Source organism: Malania oleifera, chromosome 12 (genome assembly GCF_029873635.1).
Source record: "Malania oleifera isolate guangnan ecotype guangnan chromosome 12, ASM2987363v1, whole genome shotgun sequence".
In the NCBI taxonomy this organism is placed as follows: Eukaryota; Viridiplantae; Streptophyta; class Magnoliopsida; order Santalales; family Ximeniaceae; genus Malania; species Malania oleifera.
The window spans coordinates 63,734,758-63,750,455 of NC_080428.1; the positions used below are offsets into that span (position 1 = coordinate 63,734,758).

A 15,698-nucleotide genomic window follows, 5' to 3' on the forward strand; every position below is an offset into this window, starting at 1 on the left:
AATTTTGATAAACAAAGTGCAATAAATTATTCAATAAGCTCTCCAAAATTTGACTAAATTACACTCAATTTCCTAAGTTTTAAACCGTTGCACATAGTCTTTCAATTCTCGCATTCACTTCAGCTTAGATTCTTATTTAAAAATTTCAATAAGAATGTATTTTGAAACATAGGTTTCAAACTTTTAATTTAAATTCATGTACATTTAAACAAAATTCAACATAATTTTAACAAATCATTTTGTTAAGATGAATAGAAAAATTCAAAGCATTCAAGTTCCGGGATGGAAGTAAAAAATTAAAAGTTTAAAAGTTAAAGTGTCACAATTTAAACTTTATAAAGTGATGCACAAATGCAATTACATCAAATGTCAAGAAGTTAGTATACCCTTAATAAAAATTTTAATTAATACTATCTCTAATAAAAATTTTAATTAATACTGGGATAAAAGATTCTATTTTAAGATTTGATAAAAAAGATATAAATTTCATTAATTTTAAAATTTATATAAATTTTCATTAAGATTTGACAAAAAGATACATTTCTTGCTTTTCATATTCTTTAAAGTTTTAAAAATTCAAAAAACCTTTTTTAAATGTCACATAAAATTTGCATCTTTTGTTATCAAATCTTAAGATGAGTTTATGGAATTTTTAAAATTTGAAAGAGGTTTCTCTCTCTCTTTCTCTGTCTGTCTCTCTCAATTATCGGCAAAATGATCATCCGGGGACCGGCAGTCACCAGACGTCTGGCCGAACTGCTTTCCCTCCAGCAGTTCCGTTTCTCGACTACTGAATCAGCTCTTCCCCAACAGGCCAAACCTAGTTCAGCAGTCAACCCTTCTCACCTGCTCCGAGTCTGCACCGTCCTGTATCAGCAACAGGACTCGCCCCAGCCAAAGTTTATCGCCCGCCTCCGCAACTGCGACTTCGAACTCAGTCACGAGTTCTTTCTCCAAGTCTGTAACAAGTTCCCCTGTTCTTGGAGACCCGTCTACAGGTTCTTCGAATTCACGCAGACCCAACACCATTTCTCCCACACCTCCGTCACATTCAACAAGATGATCGATGTGATTGGGCAGTCCAGAAACACCGAGCTTTTCTGGGAAGTTCTTCAGGAGATGGCACGGCGTCGTCTTGTCAACGACAAGACTTTCAGGATTGCCCTAAAGACGTTGGCCTCGGCGAGGGAGATGAAGAAGTGTGTGGAATTTTTCCATTTGATGAATGCCCATGAGTACGGATACAGATCAGAGACTCTTAACAGAGTGGTCGAGACGTTATGCGAGTGTAAACTTGTTGTCGAAGCTAAATTCATTGTTCTGAAGTTGAAACCTTGGATTGAGCCATCTGGGAACTCTTACAAGTATCTGATTAAGGGGTTCTGCGAAGTGGGTGATTTGATTGAAGCTTCTGAGATGTGGAATTCGATGGTTGATGATGGGTTCGAGCCGGAAATCGATGCTGTTGAGAAAATGATGGAGACCTTTTTCAAGACTAATCGGTTCGATGAGGCATTGAAGCTTTTCCAATCAATGAGAATGAAGAGGATTGACGATTTGGGTCTTTCGACGTACAGGCTTGTGATCAACTGGATGTGCAAGAGGGGTAAGCTTGCCCAAGCCTATATGGTGTTTGAGGAAATGCAGCAGAGAGGAATGCAGACGGATAACGCGACCTTAGCGTCGCTAATTTACGGCCTTTTGACGAAAGCCAGAGTTAGGGAGGCTTATAAGATTGTGGAAGGGATTGAGAAACCAGACGTGAGCGTGTACCATGGATTGATCAAGGGGCTTTTGAGGTTGGGAAGGATAAGCGAAGCAACCCAAGTGTTCAGAGAGATGATAAAGAGGGGGTGTGAACCTACAATGCATACGTATATAATGTTGTTGCAGGGACATTTGGGGAAGAGGGGGAGGAAGGGACACGACCCGCTGGTGAATTTTGACACCATATTCGTTGGAGGTTTGGTTAAGGCTGGGAAATCATTACAGGCCACAAAGTACGTGGAGAGGACGATGAACAGGGGACTCGAAGTGCCTAGGTTTGATTACAACAAATTCTTGCAATATTATTCGAGTGAGGAGGGTGTGATAATGTTTGAAGAGGTAGGGAAGAAATTGAGGGAGGTGGGTTTGTTTGATTTGGCCGATATATTTATGAGATATGGGGAAAAAATGGCGACGAGAGAGAGGAGGAGAAACAGAGCAGTTGAGGCATGAGAATAGCTTGTACAGGCACAATCCAAACTCATAGAGCTAATTTGAACAGTTTGTCACGGCATTAGACCTTTATCTAAGCCAACCATGCCGGCACTTAGCAATATTCACACTGACCGTGATGCTAAGTTAATCTAACCTACTAAATAGACACCAAAGTTCACAAAAGAAAGCTAGAGAGTTTGAAAAATTGAAGACTTTTGTATTGCTTGGAGAATGTTTTACGATACTTTGTTGTTTTGAGGGTTTGTGTGTTGGTTTGGCCAAATGATGTCTCCCCCTATTTATACACTTTCACCTCCACAATGGACGGTGGTGATCAATTTGAATCAAGGGCCTAGATCCATCTTCTAGAGTATTCATCTAGATATTTACAATGAAGGTTATAGCATATGTACATTCCAATACAACGTAAAAATATCTAATAGGTTCTACTATACTTTAGGGCTCTCTAGAGAGTTCTCCACGGTTCTTGATCACTCTAGGATACTCTGGAGAGTTTTTCATAAATCCGGAGTGTTCTAGATTCTTCTTTAAGCCTCTTAAAATTTTATGTTCTTGTGCGTGGTACTGAAGTCATAGTAATGAACACAGGCGGAGACCCACTCGGCCCTGTGCTTTACCTGCTTCAACATAACTGTTTTTCCTGGCCATGGGGCCCAACTCATTTTATGGCAGCTATATATGTTCCGAAGGTAATGCTGAACTCGCAAAAAAGATCAAAGCAAATCAATCTGCAAAACAAACAAGAGCTCTGCTGCTACGGTCTGTTAGTTGAACGATTATCAAACTGAGTCACTTCAATCTGGTTTTTCATTTTTGTGGGGGAGGAAGACGCACATAGGCATAGCTGAAGGGGAAGAGAGGCAACACGATACAATACAATATTAACTCTTACATTTCGTGGCTACTGACTTTCTTCTCTCAGTAGCAGTAACTGTTCAATACAAAAACATGACTTCCAATATCAAAATCAATAAACAAATAAAACCCAAGAAAAGGAATGAAGAAGAAAAAATGGGTGAAAGAATTGCTACAGAAAGGGAAAAACCTTGACAAAAATTAGAAAGAAAAAATGAATTGCAGCTGCTTCTGTGGCACTCTTCTAATCTACAGCTTCAACTTGCCCCAGGTTCAATTGTGAACATCTTCAAATCCATACATTCTCTGGGGGTGCAATTAATGACGATTCTTGCTCTGCCAATTAAAAGAAGCACATCATCATCAGATTGTAAACACAAACTATTGAGCTATTTCGTCTGATAGTATAGATATATCAGCTATCATCTCAGAATCTCCGTTTCAATAAATACTCAATTAGTTAATTTGCCAAAAAGATTATCCATTAGCAATTCTGGTCTCATGAGATGGGTTCACCATCTAAATTGGTGTATTCCTGCAAAAAAGCTGCAAACTAGCATTCTATGGCATAAAACTCCTACATCACAACACAATGGTCTCTTATAAGTTAATCCAAGCAGTCATTCAAAAAGTTTTCTTTTCATCAGAGGAAGGTCTCTTCCCAACTCAGTTGGCCATCCATTAACGTAACAGGACCTCCAGTCCAGTCACAGGTTAAACGAGAGGATCTAATCCTGTGTGTTCCAAATTAAGTACTTTAACAATTAAGTATAGCTCATTATTGCATGAAACATAAAATTTTCACAAAGAGCTTATTCTAATGGGGCTCATGTCTTGGCCCAGATCAAAACTCCATTACAAAAAGGTATACATGGTTACAAAAAGCTTATACATTTGCTAAATCTCTTTTGGTTTTTTCCACAGTAATTAGACATCCATAGATGCACTAGATTTTCTCTGGTAAAGCAACCAAATCGGCTCTAACAATGAAACTCCCCTCCAATGAAAATTAGCATCTAAACCCACTTAAATTCCACTTCTGCAGAGCAACTTGAGCAGAAAAATTATAATTGCACCAAGTGTAATCCATTATTGTTCAAATTTATGCTCATCAATTAGATATTCCCCACTTTCCAAGATACAGAAAAATACCTGATGTCAAATCCTGGGTGCTTCAGTAAAGATGAGACTGATGCTAAACAAATCATTTTTTCAAAAATGGCTTTTGGCAAACAAGTAGCCGCTGGTCACTGCCATTCTGGAGGTCAATGACCCTTGCTTCCCAACGAACCTGTGTTGCAAGCATGCGTGCCTCCTCTATAGCTCCTACTTTATCAGAAAAAACAACCCATCCCTGACAAACAATCACAATCTCATATGTTAGAATTTTTAAATACCCAAAAAATAAACAATATGGTGAAGCACACATACGTTAGCATCAAAGTGCATCAAATTCCCAAAATAATACAAACGTTAAAAGTTATTTCTCAAGTAAATAACTACAGAAATAGGAAAGCAGCATCAGGAATGCGAAAAGAGATAAAATGGGAGATAAATGACCTATCAATTTTTAAAAAACGCTAAAGAAAAAAAAAAGGAAATAGAGAAAATTTTAGAAAACGATTTTTTCTTTTCAAAGATATTTTAACATTAAAGTTATTCCTTAAGTAAATAGAAGGAAAAAAACTAGCTAATGAATCATCAATTTGATAGAACAAGTGAGTTTTCCAGCTTTACCAATTACAATAGAATGAGAAAAAGTAGAATTACCTCAGGCCTTAGAATTCGATCCATCTCCAAGAATAAGTCCATTAAATTGCACCTTTCCAAGGCAACATGTGAGAATAGCCCATTGGCATGAAGCATGTCATATGTTCGAGGGTACGTGGGGAAGGATTCACACCTGGAGCACAGAGATTATATCATTCTATACTTCCGCCGCTGAAAGAGTACAATAAACTTCTATGGAAACAGAGATTGAAGGACAATTCCAAAAAAATGCAAGACAAGAATTTCCCAGATGCAACACAATATGAACACAACCTTTAACTTTCACTCTGAATGAAACTTCACTACATATGCAGGCATGTAAGGTAGCACAAATGAATCAGAATTGGATTCATTCCCATTGTAGGGGAACTGGAAGAGTTCCAACTGATACATTTGGATAGTGCAAGGAATCAAAATCACAATCAGGGATTTGTAATTACTTGTCAGAAACTCCCAAAAACATCTCAAGCTCTAAAGGATGTCAAAATCTACTGTGTATAACAAGGTCAAATTAGAAATGCATAGACGCATGTAGGGATTCCAATTATATAATAGAATATTTCAAATAATATGGCATATAACAGAATAATACTATAATTTTTTCAACATTCATTAATTGTTTGTCCTATCCAAAAAAGAAAAAACTATACATTTTATCAATTCAAAATTTTCTAAAATTCCTAAGCACGTGGTATCAAGAGCTATCCAATTATTTAAGATATTCAATGAGTTACTTTACAATTTAAAATACTTGACTTGCTATTTTTTCCTCTAAATAAAGTATTATGCTAGCATCTGATTACTATCCCCTACCACAGATTCCCCATATTGGGGAATAAGATTACAGTAATTTGATGAGGCCCAATCCCAATTAGAATACCCAAATGCATACTGAATGCCGGAAACCAATGAATTAGAATGGGATTTTGATTAATGGATTCCAGTTGCCCCCAAACAAGCACATCCTAAAATTAATTTACCGAAGTAAGGATTATACAACCATATTAATTCATCTGGAGCAGAACTATAAAACTAATGATCATCTGGAAGAGAATCCTTTCATTAATGTAAGGGATCAAATGCCTCTATTTGACCCGAGACAGAGAGATATCCATCAACACACTCAAATGGACAAAATATAGACTATCACTTGACAAATCCTGTCATTCATCATCTTGATGTTCAAATTTTACATTTTTTTTTTTTTAAATTCCCTGAATCTTTACTAGGAAATAAAAAATATGAAAGAAACAAAAATTAAAACCAGAATATTCTCCTATGGTGCTCATAAATTCTCCAGATATCATTATGGTCCTGGAAAGAATAATCATTGATCATTTTTGGAGAAGAGCTCTTAATCCACACAATTTCAACCACTCCCCAAAAGGAAAAAAAATACCCCCTCTTGAGAAATTTTAGAGGGAAATCACATTTTTTGACATTGGAAACAGGCTGCCAATTAACCTTCTAGATCAAATACGACCTGAATTTTTATTTTTATTTTTATTTTTTATTTTTTTGTGAGTGATTATCTATTTAAAAAGTTTCATTCTATGTTAATGAACAGAAACTAGCATCTTACCAATCATGCAAAACACCAGCAAAACCTTGAGCAAGTATGAGAGGAAGTGTATCTGGAGCCCTAACTGGCACAACATTCATCACCCATACTGATTTTTTCTCTTCCAGAAATGCGGCATTTAAACCCCCATAATGAGCACTCATATCCATCACATTACGTATCATATTAAATGGAGGTAATGGGTCTTCATCGCCAGGTCTCTTTGGATGGTCAGAAAAAATTAATGGTGTAAGCAAAGACCAGTAGTTTCTTAGAGCTGATTTCCAAACCTGTAAATCTTCATAGAAATCTTCAGGATGAACTCCTGCAAATATAAAGGCACATTAATATACAGGCATGGCATCACAATGTGACAAAAGTACATGGGAATGTTCAACAAATATATATCACACAGATTCAAAAGGAAAACTGTAGAAGTTCCACAAACAGTCTGTATGCAAGTCAAGCAAGCTTAGTTGGAACAATACTTTCCATGAATTTCAAGTTCAGCAGAGCTCAATTGGGAACCAGAGGATCTATTTTGAATGGGAATCCAACGTTTACTAGTGGTACCACTTATGCATGATACAAGGGGCTTATAATATGATTGAGCATCTTGCCCATCATCACAAATTGGTACAGCATCCTGCCTGCTACAATAAAAAGCAAAAGGAGGAGCATTAATAGAATTTTCGTAATTAATTTAAGAAAATAAGATCTTATGATATGTGCAATAAAATCAGAACCACTAACCCCACCCCCTCTCCCCCCACCCCCCAAAAAAAAAAAAAACTGACAAAGAATAGACAGGAAAGAAGGGTTCCTATTCTCACCGGGATGCATAGCAATGAGAGTCTGCAGTTTTCTGCCAGACGAGAGTCTCATCTTGCTGAGCTAGAAGACTCCAACATATTTTCTTGGTGAAATCTTCAATTGGTGTTAACATGCTTCCCTTCTTCATGTTCAGAGAACTTCCAGTGGGTGATGTTAGAACAAAGTAACCTCCAGGCTTCAAAACCCGGTCTGCTTCTAAAATGAACATGCCATCTGAATTACAAAGTCATTGTTAGGCTGGAAATTTATGTGAATCCACAATAGTGAAATATCATCAGTTCATTACCCTTTAGTTTCCAAAATACATGCACATATCTCAACATAAACAAAAAATGAAATTCATTCAGTGGAACCTGACAAATCCTCCCAGTCATAGTTGAGAATCCTACGATTTACAATTAGTATCATATAATTTGCATTAATTCCACACCAAATCAATTCAATTCTCTAGAGAATCAAAAAACAACTGAATCATTGCCGAATATATCAATTCACCTTGTGAATTTATTGAAATGATCCAAATCTATCGATTCACAAGATTTTGGAACTATCATATCCTGACAACATTCCTTTTTTCCATTATTTCTTTTGTATTTACACAATTACCTTCCATTCCTTATATAAGTCAGTTTTATGCATAAAAAAGGAGGAATAGAACTTTAGTTCTTATGCTGGCTTCACAAAACCATTCTTCACTCTAGGAGTATAGTGTTCTGCCACTGCGAAGAAGGGATAGAACACTCACCGGCTAAGGTGGTACTCTGTTTCATTGTGTTGTTAAGATTCAAAAGTTAGTTTTCAATAGTTTGTTCAATTATAGCCATTTTTTTAGGTTTTTTATTTTTTATTTTTTATCCAAGTTCTTTTTAAAAAAAAAATTTGTCAATAAACACCAAAAGTTTTTTTTTTTTTTTTTCTTGATTCCTTCCCTTAGACAGCATTAAGTTCATTATCTTATTAATCTTTTCTAACTCATTCTCTTACTTCTCATTTGTTCAGAGAAAGCATAGACAAAAATATGATAAATTTTATACTCTAAATTTGAATGTACAGCAACAACAACAACAAAATCAAGCCTTAAGTCCCACTAGGTGGGGTCAGCTACATGAATTCTTTTCCACCAATTGATGCGATCATGGACAATTTCTTTCAACAAATTCAGGGTTATTAAATTCTTACTCATTATCTCCTTCCAAATTATTTTAGATCTAACCCTCCCCTTTTACTACTCCTCACTATAACTAATTCACTCGTTCTCACTGGCACACTATATGGCCTACATCGCAAGCGCCCAAACCATCTGAGCTGTCCCTGTCTCATCTTATCTTCTATAAAAGCTGCTCCTAACTTACCGCAAATATGTTTATTACGTAATTAATCTTTCAATGTTATACTACTCATCCATCTAAGCATTCTCATCTTGGCAACTTTTACTTTTTGATATGATGTTTCTTAGCTAACCACATTCTTATCTATATAGCATAGCTAGTCTTATAGTCATTCTATAAAACTTCCCTTTTAATTTTAAGGATATTCTATGATCAAAAAGCACACTCGAAGTATTTCTCAATTTTACACAACCTGCTTTAATTCTATAAATTACATCCTCTTCAATTTCTCCTTCAAGTTGCATAACATATCCAAGGTATTGAAATTTACTAATGTTATTTATTTCTTCATTATCAAGTTTAATTTTGTCTCCAATATTCCTCCTACTATTACTGAAATTAGATTTCATATATTCTATCTTATTTCTACTCATTCTAAAACCTCTAGATTTTAAAGTTTTTCTCAATAATTCTAACTTAAACTCTACTCCACACCTAGTTTCATCAATCAAGACAATATCACGGAACCTCATTTTGGATACTCCTAGTTAGTTGATCCATCACTAAAGCTAAAAGATAAGGTCTCAAAGCAAATCCTTGACATTCACCTATTGTGATTGGAAATTCTCTAGTGTCTCCACTTATAGTTCTTACACTAATCATTAGTCCATCATACATATCCTTAATGGCATCAATTACCTACTATATACACCCTTTTTTTCCCAAAACGTACTATAGAATTTCCCTAGGAACCTTATCATACGCTTTCTCTAAATCAACAAATATCATATGCAAATCCCTCTTCTTTTCCCTAAACTATTCCATTAATCTTATTAAAAGATATATAGCTTATGTAGTAGATCTCCCAAGCATAAAACCAAATTGATATTCTGAAACCTTCATTTCTAGCCTTAATCTTTGTTGAACTACCATTTTCCACAGTTTAATTTAATTCAACAATAATTATTACAATTTTGAATATCTCCTTTATCTTTGTATATAGACATTGTTTTTTTTCTATTCATCTGGCATTTTCTTAGCTTTCATAATTTTCTTAATACAAATTTGAATGTATTTTATCATTTTGCTTGTTGTTTGTATAACAATATATGCATGTCATTTAAAATTGATTTGGAAATTTTTACCAAATCTCACGATTTGATTCAATTCTTGATTCACAAAATTAGAATTTCAATTCACAATTCAAACCTCGATTTGACAACTGTGCCAGTGTACTTGGTAAGATGTATCTACACACCAGTGTTTTAAAAGGCGAAGGCAAAGCGTTTTACCCTCCGTGAGGCAAGGAGTAAGCCTTAAGGCATTGAGGCGAAAGAATTTTGGGATTATATTTTTTAAAATAATTGTTGAGAATTTCACTTGTGAGTTTGTCCCACATTATAAAATTTGAGTGGATGATGGGTGCTTATATACATGGTTGAACTCATGACCCAATAGGCTTAAGATTTTGGGTCAAGTTGGTGTTCACCCATGTGTATTAAGCTCACCCATAGGCACCTCCGCTGCTAACAAGTAGTATCAGAGCCGACAGTTCATAACTCTGTGTGAGCGACATCGTAAAAAAAAAAATTGAGACATGAAGTTAATTCTCCTGACGTGCTAACAGTTGGAGGAACAAGTATGTGGTCGAGGCCAATAAGGATCATCTATGCTGCGGATGGATCCGAATAGGGTCAAGATATGAGAAATAGGATTGGTTCGGAGGCACGTGGAATACAATCCGACACACATAAGGCGCCAATGGTAAGGTCCACTTGAGCAACTGTTGGGGAATTAGACTTACTCCCATAAAAGAGACGGTTTCCATTCAAGGGGAAGCAGTTGAAACTCACAAGTGAGGGGGAGATTGTTGAGAATTTCACTTGTGAATTTATCTCACATTAGAATATTTGAATGGATGATAATACTTATATATGTGGTTGAGCCCATAACCCAATGGGCTTAAACTTTTAGGTCAAATTGGTGTTCACACATGTGTATCAAGCCTACCTATGGGCTCCTCCTGTGCTAACAATAATTAATAAATAAAATCAATTTATATATAATAAAAAAAATTTTAAAAAAATTATAATAATAAAAAATATATAAAAACATAATTTTTAAATATCATATACGCCGATTTTAAGTATTAACTAACAAACATAAATAATATATATTAAAAGAATAAGCATGAGCCAAGCCAAATTAAAAATGTCTCAAAGATTCTAATTTCAAAGCCAGCTGCAGCCAACACACTGGCAGAGAGAACGAGAGGGTGAGAGGGTCGCGGAAAGAGGCGCGGGACTGCAGAGTGTCGCTGCAGAGAGACAATAGCTCTGAAGGGTTCGTCGAAGGAATCGTTGGAGAGAGAGCAGAGGCTATCGTCAAGAAGAAGACACGCCGGAGGCTTCGTCGAGGCTTCGTCGAGGAGCATAACAGAGGAAGCTTCGTGCGAGAGAGGTAGGATAGGGCTTTCGATGCATTATGGATTCTGCCCTGTTTAATTTATGTTATAAATTAAGAATCCTGAAAGGCAAACACTTGGAATTTGAGGCGTAAAAAGGCGAGATTTTTCACATGAGGCGTACGCCTTCTCCCCTGAGGCGTACGCCTTTCAGGACTTGCGCATTTCAACTAACGCCTTGGGGCGTTTTAGGCCCAAAACACATCAAGGCACGCCTCAAAATCGCCTTTTAAAACACTGATACACACACACACACACACACAGGAGGTAATTTTAATTTTCCATCTTCAATAGTTCACTATGCTCTGACAATTGTTCACAATTATTCTTCCCTGGCTTATAATTGGTCTTTCCAAATCAAGGTGTAGCAAATATGCCAATCTGTCACAATCTACATCTATCAACCTCTTCATTGCATTAAATAATTTGAAGAAAAAAAGACGTCTAATACATGTCTCAAGTATCACTTAATAAAATTCTAATCAGCCCTTTTTCCTTTTTGGATAGAAAATCAGCCCTAAAAAAATTGTTTTCATTAAAAAGATTTAAAAAAAAAATATCTTTCCATGCATACAGAAATCACCAATCAAAGCCACAAGTCCGATAACACTTAGGAACATATGTTGTTCACAAGAGTGGAGAATTTTAAATACATTGAAATGTCTTCTTTACATGTTAACACTTCTATAAATATTGATAGTCACAGCCACCCATAACCTAGTAATTTATAATATTACTGTCATCTGTGCTAATTTCAAAAATTGACAGATTAATTAGAATATTTGAGAGTTCCTGACACAAAAGTTTAAGCTAAAAAGAAAAAATATGCCTAAAAAACAAATGAAACATAAAATAAAACATAATTAAATCAAAATAATTTCAGACAGATAAGTGTCAATGCAAGAAGAGGCGTGATGACCTATGGGCCTAACTTAAAGTTAAATTGCAGAAAAGGCTTCTATATAATTGATCCAAACTCCCAAGTAGCTGGGATTTAAGGCCTTGTTGAAGTGAATAGACTAGAAAAGGGGGCAGTTAACTTTGCTTCTTGCACTGTTCCAGCCAACAACCCAACAAAAAAGTTCTTCATTTAGAGAAAAAAGCACTTATCCAAGAGAAATTTAACAAATATATCACTATTATCCATAACAGGAACTTGAGGCAGTTTTCAATTTTGTCATATCAGTCAAGAATTCATTTTTTTCACAGATTCATACTAGAATAAAATTTTTAAGTGATAAAAAATATATTAGAATAAAATTTTCATACGAGGTGTAAATTAGTAAATTGATAAATCGGTCGATAACTGCATGAATACTTATTTTCCTTGTTTTTTGCATGCTCCTCCACATAACCACCAAAAACTTCTGTCATAACTACCAAAAACTGCAAAGTATGCAAATCATGCATGCTGCAGCTAGCAAAACCTTCTTTTTTTTTTTAAAAGAAAAAAAGAGTTAAAAGGATATTGGATGTTATTTCTAAGCTTTTCAATACTTTAGAATGAGATCAAAGCCTTTCGAACTTTCACCATTACTTTTATATGCATTAACATAAAAGTCTTTATTTTTCTTAATATTCTTGTAAGGTTGTCTTAATGCGGAAGCACAATAGTACTTTCAATTAAGTTACTCATAACTCCTTTTGGAAAATCCAGCGAGGACAGTTGCCCCTAGAGCGTAAAAAAGCCTAGGTCTGCCACTGCACTGTTCATTGATTTGTTCCAATTAAGCAAGAGATAAAAAAGAACAGAAAAATTTGAACAAAACAAGCACTAACTCATGACTGACTCTTTCAAAACAGCTTCTTTTGGGTAATGATGTGAAATTTTCTTGAGGATCCATGGTACAATAAATCATAAATAAACAAATTGGAGCTAGTTATTATTTAAGGAGAGTCATTCTCAGTAAGCATCATAAGTACGAAACTGGCAACAAATTTAAATTTATAACTTAGATTATAATGAAACATAAAGGAAGAGAGCAACATAGAGAAATAGCTAATCACTTAGCATCAGAATTATGCATCAAATAATTCATAAGTGGAAAACATGCATTATGCAACAACTCTGGCAATACCTTTTTGGTCCCAAACAATACCACACTGAGCACAATGAACCATGTCAAATGACAATGAAGGATATGGTAGCTGTCTTGAGATAAAGTTGGCAATCATTGCTGGAAGACCTCTCTCAAGGGCCAGTTGAACTTGGCTACCAGTTAACTCATATGCCGCAATACAAACAGCCATTAACTTCAGGGAAACCAAATGAGCTCCAAAGCTACCAAACCCACAACCAATGTCGAGGACATTATGCACCTGTATAGAACAAAAAATAAAAACAGACATAATGCAATAGATCATGAAGAACCACACATAGTATGCCAATTAACAGCCTACTAAACCAAAGGGTGCCACAAAAGAACAAGCACAGATAAAATCTACAAGGGAAAAGAAGGGACTTACACCAGCTTGAAAAAAATCAGAGTCACTTCCCAACCCTATCATCTCTGCAACTTGGCGAGAATAATCCTTTACACCATCAAAGATCAACCCATCCTCAGAATGAAATGCAATTTGATTCTCTTCTAGTAGCATTAACCTAAAGATTTTGTAGAAAGAGAAGCAAAATATATAAATACGTAATAATATATACAAGTAGGTAATAATTTCTCTCTCTCTCTCTCTCTCCTCTCTCTCTCTCTCCCCCCCCCCCCCACCATAAACATACAGACACACACACACACACACACACACACACACACAAACAAAGATGTCAAAATTGTGACCAAACGAGCAAATGAGGTCAATTAAACAGGTTTCTACTTTCACAGCACAAAAGGCAGCTTGTATAGAGAAAAAGGTACCTTTTTGTCATGCTTCCAGAAGAAAGAAACTGATCTTTGGTTATTTTCACATTATTACTCCATATAACATCCCTACCAGCTGGCCATCTGAGAGGGATCTTATAATCCTTAGGAGGTCGAACCAAACAGCGCTGCCCTTCCCATGACATGTCACAGTGACGATCAAACTCCTCCCCCTCCTTAAACCCAGCTAACAAGTTTGCAGACACATTGTAGCACGGTACATGGTTTTCTCTCTCTTTGCCACAAAAGCTAAGCTCCCTTTGCCGACCAGCTCCTAATGAGAGAGTCCTCAGCTCCAAATAATCAACTGCTGCCTGCTCCTTTAGCCTTCTATAATTTGTATAAATGTCTGGTACTGGAGTTGAAGATATAGACACAAAAGCACTTGATGAAGATGATCCCAAGACGGCTATTAATGCAAGAACACTAACAAGGCAGAGGAGTAACCAATTGAGGGGCGGTCTAGGGCCAAAAATAACAGATAATTTCTTAAACCAAGAGTTTCTCATGTCCAAAATCTTCAATTTACTCATGAAATCGAGTAAAAACAACCTATTTCTTCAACCCCTACAAAACCCCAAAAATCATAATCTCCCTCACATACTATCGCAAATCCAAACAATTCTCACTTGCATTGAAACAACGTCCTTTCGGCTTTGCGGTTGTCCACTTGCAACCAAGTTGTCCCATCAGAACTGCATAACTAATAAACACTACAATACAGATTTATCACAGCAGCCCCGAAATCTAGTTAAAACGCAAAAAATTCAGGTCACGATGAATCAATTCAATGCCAAACTAGGGATCAAAAACCTACTCTTTGGATCACGCAATTTCCAACAATCTAGGCAATTTAAAACTCACAAAAATCCAAAATTTCAAAATCCCACTGCAATTTCTCAGAATCCCAAGACAGCAAATTCAAAACAATGGACCAGTGCCAACCCAGCGTCGAAGCAGTCAACCAGATCAGCCTGCAGTAACGCGCCAAAGATCCGCAATATTAATGCCGCATAAATTTGCTAAACATGGAATGCATCTAAGTTTCCATTCTTATGATCCACTCGGACAAGCACCCAGATCTCAAAATGGCACAAACATAGAAAAGGAAGAAAATTAAAAACCCACCGCACTTCAGATCGAAGTACTCAAAATAAAACCCATATACGATCAATTCCCAGAAACCAAAAACAGAAACAAAAACACGGAAATGGAAATGGAAACAAATCAGCACTAATTCTAGGGTTTTATAGCGTACCCAGATCGCTAAAACCGCACTAAGATTGAAACTGAAAAGGGAATTTGACTCGCAAAGAGGTGAGCTTTTGAGTGAGTCGCAGAATTTACGGATTTTCGTTTCTGGGGTTTCTTCCTTGACACGAATCAGAGATCCAAAAGCTCGAGGCTCATCATTTTTTCTGCTCCTCTTTCTTATACTAATGGTTTCAAATTACAAACATTACGTAAGAATTTATGTATTTGCTATTTAATATTATTATTTGGGTACATTCGTTTTATACGCTCAACCCGAAACCGGAAATAACCCGAGGAGAGATAGTCTGCCCGCCAGTGATGACTTCGGAGTGACAGCCCTAATCAAGGTTGACGGTGACAGCTTTGAAAAAAAAAGCGGCTGTGATTTATTTGTCTTTATTTATAAATTAATACGTGATAAGGAAATTTTGGACAAATGTGAAGTCCGGATCAAACACTATCGTCCGCAGCGCATATTCGTGATTTATCTTCTATGTGTTGGCTGAAGGCACAGCTGGTGTAGGCGTGGGATTAGTTTT

General features: G+C 36.1%; 2 protein-coding genes across 2 annotated transcripts; one reads left to right on the forward strand and one right to left on the reverse strand.

Annotated features, from left to right (window-relative positions):
• Positions 1-679: 679 nt before the first annotated feature.
• LOC131144935 (putative pentatricopeptide repeat-containing protein At1g26500) lies at positions 680-2,418 on the forward strand. The gene has a single exon (XM_058093900.1). The coding sequence runs from the start codon at positions 715-717 to the stop codon at positions 2,218-2,220; it is 1,506 nt and encodes a 501-aa protein (XP_057949883.1). The 5' UTR covers positions 680-714; the 3' UTR covers positions 2,221-2,418.
• Positions 2,419-3,092: 674 nt separating this feature from the next.
• LOC131144934 (probable methyltransferase PMT5) lies at positions 3,093-15,389 on the reverse strand. Its single transcript, XM_058093899.1, has 10 exons — positions 15,164-15,389; positions 13,903-14,879; positions 13,502-13,637; positions 13,114-13,354; positions 7,243-7,456; positions 6,900-7,059; positions 6,431-6,732; positions 4,849-4,981; positions 4,231-4,432; positions 3,093-3,414 (listed from the first exon to the last, which is right to left on the reverse strand). Exons 2-9 carry the CDS (start codon positions 14,436-14,438, stop codon positions 4,283-4,285), a joined length of 1,872 nt encoding a protein of 623 aa, XP_057949882.1. The 5' UTR covers positions 14,439-14,879; positions 15,164-15,389; the 3' UTR covers positions 3,093-3,414; positions 4,231-4,282.
• Between the last annotated feature and the right edge of the window lie 309 nt (positions 15,390-15,698).